Raw genomic sequence first — 11,046 nt, forward strand, 5'->3', positions numbered from 1 at the left:
ACAGCATCCCAAATACTGCACGCCTATCTGTAAACAGTGCTCTGCAAGAAGATAAAGTCAAATGTGTAATCTAATTAAAACATTAGTATTATGACACAGGAGTGAAGTAACTCAGGACACTTACCGGTACAGGGTGGGGGCAGCTCTGGCCCCCGGAAGGGGCAGGGCTAGAGGGTCAGCATCTCCCAGATAGCTCTTCCACGCCGCCTGATCCACACCACCCAGGGTTCCCATGGTGATTTAAAGGGCCCAGGACACCATTGCCAGGGGAGCGACGTCCAGAGCCCCAAGCCCTTTTAAATCACTGGCTCCAGGGCAGCTGCTCCCTTTGCCCTCCTTCTGCCCATCAGTGGCCGAGAGGGGGCAAAAGGGGCAGGGACCTTAAAGCACTGCAGGGTCCTTTGCCACAGCAACGCTTTAATGTCCCTGCCTTTTTTGCCTCCCCCATCAGCGGCCCTGCTGGTAGGGTTCCTACCAGCAGGGCTGCCACCAGGGGGGAAGGGGGAGAGGGAAGGGGCAGCAACGTTAAAGCAGTCCTTTGCCACGGCAGCACTTGAACATTGCTGCCCCTTCCCTGCCCCCCCCCCCCAGCCGGAGGTGGTAAAGACGCACAACACGTTTCCGCTCCACACTTCCTGTCGATTTCTATGTCAGTGAGCAAATCTGTAGCACTACACAGCAAGTTCCTGTACTGCATGTTAATGAGTCTCGCGTGTTAAATAGGTAGCACTGGGAGGCACAGCGCTACCGCGTGTTAAGCAGATTCGCGTGTAAATAGGTCACGAGTAAACAGATCTGCATTGTATGCCATCTTCTCAAGAAACTCCCTGAAGAAGCACAAGAATAAATCTACACAGACACCCCCCTAGAGCCCTGACCAGGAGTATTTTATCTGCCACCCAAGATCCAAAAACCTGGGAATCCTGGATGCCCCATCATCTCAGGCATTGGCACCCTGACAGCAGGATTGTCTGGCTATACAGACTCTCTCCTCAGGTCCTACACTACCAGCAGTACCAGTATCTTCGAGACACCACTGGCTTCCTGAGGAAGCTTCCATTGCTGATCTTGCAGAAAACACCATCCTAGCCACTATGGATGTAGAAGCTCTCTATACCAACATTCCACACAAAGATAGACTACAAGCCATCAGGAACAGTATCGCCAATAATGTCACGGCAAACTTGGTGGGTGAACTTTGTGACTTTGTCCTCACCCACAACTATTTCACATTTGGGGACAATATATACCTTCAAGTCAGCAGGATTGCTATAGGTACCCGCATGCCAATGTTTTTATGGCTGACTTAGAACAACACTTCCTCAACTCTAATCCCCTAGCATCCCTACTCTACTTGCACTACACTGATGACATCTTCATCATCATCTGGACCCATGGGAAGGAGGCCCTTGAGGAATTCAACCAGGATTTCAACAATTTCCAGCCCACATCAACCTCAGCCTGTACCAGTCCATACAAGAGATCCACCTCTGGGACACTACAATGCAAATAAGCGATGGTCACATAAACACCACCCTATACTGGAAACCTACTAACCGACTTACATACATGCCTCCAGCTTTCATCCGAACTACATCACACAATCCATTGTCTACAGCCAAGCTCTAAGATACAATCACATTTGCACTAATCCCTCAGACAGAGACCAACACCTACAAAATCTCTATCAAGCATTCTTAAAACTACACTACCCACCTGGTGAAGTGAAGAAACAGATTGACAGAGCCAGAAGGGTACTCAGAAGTCACTTACTACAGGACAGGCCCAACAAAGGAAGTAACAGAACACCACTAGCCATCACCTACAGTCCCCAACTAAAACCTCTCCAGCGCATCATCAAGGATCTACAACCTATCCTGAAGGACTCTCTCAGACCCTCACTCTCACAGACCTTTGGAGACAGGACAGTCCTCGCTTACAGACAGCCCCCTAACCTGAAACAAATACTCACCAGCAACTACACACCACACAACACTAACCCAGGAACCAATCCCTAAAACAAACCCCGTTGCCAACTCTGTCCGCATCTCTATTCAAGGGACACCATCATAGGACCTAACCACATCAGCCACACCATTAGGGGCTCGTTCACCTACACATCTACCAATGTGATATACGCCATCATGTGCCAGCAATGCCCCTCTGCCAGTCCACTGGCCAAACAGGACAGTCTCTACACAAAAGAATAAATGGACATAAATCAGACATTAAGAATTTTAACATTCAAAAACCAGTAGGAGAACACTTCTAAGTCTGTTATTGAGTGTCCACAGAGATTGAAATGGCAATTCTTCAAACAAAAAAAATGTTCTGCTTACTGTATTTTTCACTCCATACATCTGATTAAGTTGATCTTAGTCCACAAAAGCTTATGCCCAAATAAATTTGTTAGTCTCTAAGGTACCCCTATGACTCCTCATTGTTCTTCCCATCACAGGCATCTTCCCTTCATTCATCAAAAATTGTGTGGCCTCAAAGTCTTGCTCAACCAGCGACTGTTCTTAGATGCCCAGGTAGTGGCAGTAGTAAGATATGCCCCTTTCTACCTTCTGCTTGCTAGGAATATTCATGCTTTCCTATCAACCAAGAATCTGGTTCAATTCATTTAATTATTCCTTTCAGACTGAGACAACCTATACTAACTGATAGTGAGAGGTGGGGAAAACAATTTAAAGGTTCAGCCATCTCCAGAACAGCTTGAGTCACACACATACACGAAAGCCCCCTCCCCTTACTCTCAGTCTCCCCACCAGGAAAGCAGCAGCCTCTCCCTGCAGCTCCCAGCTGTTGTTCCTGCCTCTCCCTGCGGGATGCAGCTCATGGGCTGTGACAGCTGCCGTGCAGGGAGGGGCAAGGCTGCACCATGTGACTGATCAGGTCCAGAAAACTTTGGCTGAAATTGGGGGGAGGAGGAGTGGAACGTGACCCCATGTGCTCCTCTCCCCTACACCTAGCCTCTGCCTTCAGACTAAATTACTATAATCCAGTGGATCTGGAGCTGAAGGTCAAAGTAATGTAGATGCTCCATTTCTGCAGGGTGTAGCAGTTTGCATTCTCAGCAGGACAGATCGTTTCTATGATGCAACCTTTCCTATCCAGCCATACAACTATTTCATGTAGCACATCAAGTACTGCAGCAGCCTTTTCACTGGTCTTGACAAATACTTTTTGTTGGCTCCCAGCCTCATCTTCAAAATCATCAACAACTCAGAGCTCACCGACAGGGTTCAGCTCTCCATCCACAAGTCAGTGTTAAGGGTTCGGTAGAAATGCATTTTTTATAACTTGTGTGCAGTGAAAAAAATTTAATACCCTTAACTATTATTTGTTTTCTTGCTCTTAAAAGAAAATCAGTCTGATTGGCAGCACTCGTGCCCCATTCATTTTTCTCCACATCAACTTCTCACCATAACTAAGGTAATCGTTTTGTTCATTGACTGCGGATAGTCTGGTCAACAGCAAGAGACACTGCCAAGGTTTGGACTCAGACATTAGATTGAACACCTAAACATGAAAACTAAAAAGACACACATGCAGGCCAGTCCTGTGGAATTAATTGGCAGTGTCCTATCTATGTGCTGTGGGTTTCCAATCACAGACTCAATTCAAAGGCTGTTAGGAGCCAGGAATGCAGTATACTTAGTGGGCAGATATTCTGTTGATGCAAACTTTCATAGCTGTACTGAAGTCAATGGAGCAGTGACAAATTCACACCAGCTGCAGACCTTCTCTTTAGTCCCTGAAAAGGAAGGACTGACATCATTCAGCAACGTATTGCGAACCATCGAGAAATTGTGCTGACAGACTCCAAACACCTAGGAACTGAAAAATAATATAAAATAAAGCATGAAGAAGAGAAGGACCCTCAGGGTTCCTCTTACAAACAAACACACACCAAAGAGTTCAACAGTGGTAAACAGTTAGTAGGTCCTGTACATCTTCTGAAGGGTAGTGAGTACTCTAATAATGACTGGATCAACAGATAACCTTAGTATGGAATTATATTGAGCCTTCATACGTTAAAGTATAAACAGTATGATGGCAATATGCTCCACCTACAATGAATACTAGCATGCACATGGCAATTAGTAAAGGCATTCTCCCATCTGAATAATCATGGTGTCTTTTGGGCCCTCAGAAAAATACCATGTTTGTGGATACAGCTGGTGAAAAAAAGTTGTTCAGGGTTCGCTTATTTCCCTGACAGGACAAGACACGAGTTTTCAAGTTCTTTAACACTGTGGATGGCTTTCCTTCTCATACCCAAGCAGATAGATCACCTCCCCTTTTATTATGTAATATCCCTGTGACAATTATGGTAATTGCTGCAACGGACAAGAAATAATTAGTTAAAAGCACATTAAATATATTTTCTAATGAAATTTAATAGCTAGAAAAAACAGAACAACTAGTAGCATGTGACCTCCAAGCTCTGTGAACCCAGAGCTCCATAAACTCCCAGTAGGCCATAGATCAATTTGGAACACAGGAATTGCTGGATGCTAGATCTGCAAGGGTTCCATCTATCTAGCATTCCATTTCCAACAGTGACTGGCACTTGATAGTTCAGAAGATGCAAGAAACCACACAGCAGGCAGATGTGGGATAATCTGCACCAAATCAATGTCCCAGCCTAGCTCTTACTGTTTAGAGATTGGCTTAACTCTTCAAGCATGAGGTTTTATATAAACTGCCAATACTTTATTTTTAGCTTTAACTATTATAATTGTAGATATTCTTATTATCCAGTGACAATCCCTCTTCTAATCTTGCTAAATTCTTGGCCTCTAATGTCCTCTGGTAATGAGTTCCACAGCCAAAGTATGAACTGTATTAAGAAGTATTTTCTTTATTCAGTCTTGAATTAGACACCTTCCAATTTCATTAAATTATCCCCTTGTTCTTCTGCTGTCAGGAAGGAAGAACTGATGTGCCTATTCTGCCTTCTCTATACAACTCTTTATTTTGCACTTTTATCATGTCCCCTGATTCCCCTCCTTGCTAAGGTAAACAACTGCAGTCTTATCAATCGCTCCTCGTATGAGAGTTTTTCCATACCCATAACTGTTCTCAGCACCCTTCTTTGGGTCCCTCTAATTCTACAGAATCTTTTTTGAAATGTGGTGATGAAGCCGAAAACAATTTAAGCCAAATTAGCGGAGAGAAAAAAATTAAACAGAAAAGTGTGAATTTTTAAATTAAATGAAAATAAAATAAAAGGAGGGGGAAAGCTGATAGCAAGGAATATAAATTAGAAACAAGGAATTATAAAAAACAGTATTAAGAACAAAAAAAGGATTCTGACAATGGTACTGTTTCATGATTAGATAGAAGTTGTAGGATTATCAATAACAATGCACAAAAGGCAAAAGCATTTAATAAATATTTCCCGTTTTGTACTGGACAAAAGACAGATGATAGATTCACATATAAGGATTATGATGAAAAAGAAGAAATATTTTCTCCTCTAATAGTAACTCAGGAGGAGGTTAAACCAAAGCTACTGAAATTAGACATTTTAAAAATGAGAATCATCAATCAAGCCAGAAGGGTCCACTGTGATCATCTAATCTGATTTCCTCCATAATACAGGCCTACGGTTGTGTACTTAATCAGTATAAAAATCATTAGTTAACTGACTAATCAAATATTTGAAAACACTAGGTTACTAGAACAACAAAAAGAGAGTAAAACTTCTTCTATAGAAAGCTAAACCCATTGTAGACCATACTTATGCCTAATTACAAAAATCAATAATGTATCTTAACTGAGTTATTTTAACTCAGAAAAATGCACCAGGATGCAATCAGAAAGCTAGGTTACCACCTACATAAGGCATTCTTGCAGGAACATTTGACAATATTTCACCACAATCAAATAATAAGCAGTCAATTGACCTGCTTGCCAAGCCTACTGACAGGCCATATAACTTCTCTGAATTCATTCCTGTTTGAATTAGAGCCTCTTGGAAAACATCCAAACTGCATTTTAAAGATTTCCAGTGATGGAAAATCTACTACATCCCTTGGTAAGTTGCTCCAATAGTAACAACACTCTCTGTTAAATATGTTGTGCCTTATTTATAGTCTCAATTTGTCCAGTGTCACCTTTCAGCCACTGGATCTTGTTATACCTTTACCTGTTAGACTGAACAGCCTTTTATTAAATTTTTGTTCTCCATATAGCTACTTACAAAGTGTAATCAAGTCATCCCATTTTGTTAAATAGATTGAGCTAATGGAATCTATCACTATAAGACATGCTTTATAATCCTTTAATCCTTCTCGTGGCTCTTCTCTGAACTTTCTCCAATATGTCAGCACACTTTTGGAATTATGGACACCAGAACTGGACACTGTATTCCAGTAGCACTTGCACCACTGCCAAATAGAAAGGTATACAACCGAATCCAGAGTTTTAAAATAACTGGCTGAAGAGCTCCATGGATCACTAACGTTTATTTTTAATAAGTTTTGGAACCCTGGAGAAGTTCCAACCCTGGAGAAGTTCCAACGTACTGAAAGAAGGCTAAGGCTGTGCCAATATTTTAAAAGTTAAGAATGATCTGGTAATTATAGGACTGTTGGCCTGAGATCAACCCCAGGCAAAACAAGGTGGATAAAAATCAATTGTTGAAAAAACAAAAAACAAAAAACAATATTTTTTTAATTTACATTTAAATTAGTTTATTTAAAAAAAAACAACAACCTGTATTTAAATTAAATTTGAAATTGACAACCTGTTAAGGCCTAAACTTACTTTAATCTGTTAAAATCACTGAAATTAAATACACTACAAAAATAATATTAAACACTACATGTTTGCAACCAAGTTTTAAAGAAAAGTAAATTGGAGGATCAGGCCAGAAGAAATCTGATAAGGTTCAACAAGGACAAGTGCAGAGTCCTACCCTTAGGAAGGAAGAATCCCACGCACTGCTACAGGCTGGGGACCGACTGTCTAAGCAACAGTTCTGCAGAAAAGGACTTGGGGATTACAGTGGATGAGAAGCTGGATAGGAGTCAGCAGTGTACCCTCGCTACCAAGAAGGACAACAACATATTGGGCTGTATTGGTAGGAGCATTGCCAGCAGATCCAGGGAAGTGATTATTCCTCTCTGTTCGACACTGGTGAGGCCACACCTGGAGTATTGTATCCAGTTTTGGTCCCCTCACTACAGAAGGGATGTGGACAAACTGGAGACAGGTCAGTGGAGGGTGACGGAAATGATTAGGGGGCTGACGCACATGTCTTATGAGGAGAGGCTGAGGGAACTGGAGTTATTTAGTCTGCAGAATACAAGAGTGAGGGGAGATTTGATAGCATTCTTCAACTACCTGGGGGGGTTTTGATAGAGGATGGAGCTAAGCTGTTCTCAGTGGTGGCAGATGACAGAACAAGAAGCAATGGTCTCAAGTTGCAACAGGGGAGGTCTAGATTGGGTATTAGGAAAAACTATTTTACTAGGAGGGTGGTGAAGTAATCGGTTACCTAGGGAGGTGATGGAATCTCTATCCTTAGAGGCTTTTAAGGCCCAGCTTGACAAAGCCTTGGCTGGGATAATTTAGTTGGGGTTGGTCCTGCTTTGAGCAGAGGATTAACTAGATGACCTCCTGAATATTCCAACCCTAATATTCTATGATTCTATAATTGAATATTTATCCAAATAGACAAACCATTAGAAAAAATTAATCTAGTAAAAAAAATGCATCGCTATTTTCTAACATAATAGAAAATGAAAAAATTAAGAATCTGAATAAATGTATGTTAAGCTATACTATTGTTTAAATACATGTGTATAAATATAGTGTATCCTCCTGGTTAGCAAAAGGCAGCACCAATTTAGTAAAGGCTATATTTAACATGTTTTAATGGTTATCATCCAATTTGTGTCAGCCTTTATTTAAAAAAATAACTAAAAAGTACAAATGTAAAACACAATTAAAGTTGACAATTTCAACCAAGGTTTTTTTGCTTGCTGATTTAAACCATGAATAAAAATTTGTGTTTCAATTGCTTTGATTTAAAATCAAGCCACCCTGAACTAACAGAGAGAAAATATAATTAATGCTTATCAACAGGGGTTTATGGAAAATAGATCTTGTCAAACTAATCTCATATCTTCTTTTTTTTAAATAAGATTACAATTTTGGTTGATGAAGGTTTTAGTGTTGACATAATATACAGAGGCTGCATCTACACTACAGCGGTGCAGCTGCATAGACACTAAAACTTCCATTGCTATAGTATATCAACCTTGCTGAGAAGCAGTAGCTTGGTCAACAGAATTCTTTTTCTACCTAATGCTGTCTACACTGCGACATAGGTCATCTTAACTACATCCCTCAGGGACATGTATTTTTTCACACCTCCTGAGCAATGTAGTTGGCTTGACCCAACTTTCTAGTGTAGACCAGTCCTTAGACCAGTGGTTCCCAAACTTTTGTATTGGTGACCCCTTTCACATAGCAAGCCTCTGAGTGCAACAACACCCCCCTTATAAATTAAAAACAGTTTTTTATATATTTAACACCATTATAAATGCTGGAGGTGAAGCAGAGATTGCGTGGAGGCTGTCAGCTCATGACCCTCCTTATAATAACCTCATGAGCCCCTGAGGGATCCCAACCCCCAATTTGAGAACCCCACCTTGGACTTCTGTAAGACATTTTATTTGATGTTTTCTCTAAAAGTTATGCTCTAGTTCAAAGGGGAATTAATTCAAGTAAATCCTATGGGCTAATATACGCAGGAAATCAGACCAGATGATCACAGTAGTCTCTGCTGTTTCTACAATCTATGAATACTGCACAAAGTGTAATGAATCATGTAATCTAGTTCTCCTCTGCTCACTACCTGATTGACACACACAAAGATTTCTAACTGAAAACTACTGAGATGAGCTATTCAAGTAGCTGAATGATTTGGCACATAAAAATTCCAATTGTTAGTTCAACAAGAAAAGCTACAGAAAAACATTGAAAGACATCCTGGCACACTTGCCAGCAAGAAGCAAAGAACACTTTGCTGTGGCTACAACCCAAACTGAAATTGACAAGAATCTGTTCAGAGAGACAAGGTGGGGGAGATAATATTTTTTATTGTACTAACTTCTGTTGATGAGAGAGACAGACTTTCTAGCTTACAAAGAGCTCTTCTTCAGGTCTGGAAAACTTAGGCCTGGTCTATACTGTGGGTGGGAAAACGGTCTAAGTTACGCAACTTGTAGCTGAAGTTGACATACTTAGATCTACTTACCACAGTGTCTTCACTATGGTAGGTCGACTGCTGATGCTCCCCCATCGACTCCAGCTACGCTTCTTGCTCTGGTAGAGTACCGGAGTTGATGGGGGAGTGCTTAATTTATTGCATCTTCACTAGATGTGATAAATCAACTCCCACTGGATCAATCACTCCAGAGGAAAGTATAGACATGCCCTTATTCAGAGTGTCAAAGAAAAGGGTGGGCATGGCTGCAACACTGCATACCTTGAAATATTTAACTACCTACCCTAAACAATCTGTTCCACCTCCTATTTAACTGTGACATTCTGAGCAAGTTTTCCAGAGCAGAAGAAAAGCTCTGTGTAAGCTCCAAAGCTTGTCTCTCTCACCAACATAAGTTAGTCCAATAAAAGATATTACCTGGCTCACTCAGCATGGGGAGCATGGAAGTCAATTATTTTTGGCTTACTGTACATCACTCAAGCCAAGCAGCAGAGGACAGCGCTCATGCTCTACAGCTGTCCCTTACAGAAACGCAGTGCAACTTCCAGAGGCTAGTCAGTTTCACGGCTGTTACTACAACTGCTGTCAAGCGTCAGCTGTTCGCCACCCCCTGCGGGCTCCAGCGCCGGACGCCAGACCCTCCTCTCCAAGTCACGGGGGCGCGGTGCAGAGCTGCCCTCAGCACCGCGTGAAGGGACTATTCTGCCCCTAACACGCTGACAAGTGACCCCGCCGCCTTCCAGCACCCCCACCCCGCCACTAACCCCACATAGCCCGGAGCCAGCCGCCCCACTGCCACCGTCCCTTCCGATAGGCCAGCCTCCTTCACACGCTCACCTCCCCGGCACCTTCGAGCCGCTCCGCTTCCAGAACTGCTTCCTGCCTCCGTCGTTCGCCATGGCTCCCGTCACCTCATCCCCTTCACCGGAGCGGAGCGCAGCACAGCGCAGCGCCTCCCCCGTCCGCCTGCTCGGTTCCCCACGGCACGGCCCACTTTGCCCGGCCAAATTCCTGGGAGTTTACTCCATCCCAACCGCTTCCCATTTACTAGAAGCAGAGCGCTGCCATGTTGACACCGGGCAAAAAGCTCTATCCCCATTGGCCGGCGGTGACCCGCACCAATCAGAAGTAAGTTTACTCAGAGTCACCCAATCAGGGCCGCTGGAGCCGGGTCTGGCGACTGGGAGCAGCAGGCAAAAGGAGGTGGGGAGGGAGAGCCAGAGCTGCCTCGGCCCCGCCTGTCGCCAAACCCCTTTCCCACCTTCCAACCGTGGTTTTCCTCCCTTAATGTCTCGGGACGCTCTTCTCGCTGCTCTCCCTCGTGGAGGGGGCGGGCGCTGCCTGTAGTGTGTTCCTGCGGCGGGGGCTGTGTACAGACAGCCTCGGGGTTGAGGAGGGCGCTTTATAGACGGTCTCGGCGGGCGTTGGTCTAGCAGCACTTGCCAGGACCTTTCCCCTCCACCATTCAGGGCGGGTTAGGGTGCTAACACTAGGGTGACCAGAGAGCAACTGTGAAAAAAAATGGGATGGGGTGGAGGGTAATAGGCACCTATATAAGAAAAAGTCCCAAAAAACAGGACTGTCCCTTTAAAAACAGGACATTTGGTCACCCTATAACACCAGTGAGTCTCTTAGGGCGAGTCTATACTACAAAATTAAGTTGACAAATCAAGATATAACCACCACCATAATGAAATTGATTTTTCATGTTCATACTACGCTCCTTCTGTCAGCGGTGCGTATCCTCACCAGGAGCACTACCACCGATTTAACTGACTATGAGACACAAACAGCCC

General features: G+C 43.3%; 1 protein-coding gene across 7 annotated transcripts in view; it reads right to left on the reverse strand.

Moving 5' to 3' along the window:
• The window catches only part of TBC1D22A (TBC1 domain family member 22A), a 458,897-nt gene extending 448,561 nt beyond the window's left edge, over positions 1 to 10,336 (reverse strand). For all 7 annotated transcript variants that reach the window (XM_030549252.1, XM_030549251.1, XM_030549254.1 and 4 more), the window contains exon 1: positions 10,088 to 10,336. In XM_030549252.1, coding sequence (XP_030405112.1) covers positions 10,088 to 10,149 — 62 coding nt within the window. In that variant the 5' untranslated portion in view covers positions 10,150 to 10,336. The remainder of the gene's footprint in view (positions 1 to 10,087) is intronic.
• Positions 10,337 to 11,046: the final 710 nt, after the last annotated feature.

This window comes from Gopherus evgoodei, chromosome 1 (genome assembly GCF_007399415.2).
Source record: "Gopherus evgoodei ecotype Sinaloan lineage chromosome 1, rGopEvg1_v1.p, whole genome shotgun sequence".
Taxonomy (NCBI): Eukaryota; Metazoa; Chordata; order Testudines; family Testudinidae; genus Gopherus; species Gopherus evgoodei.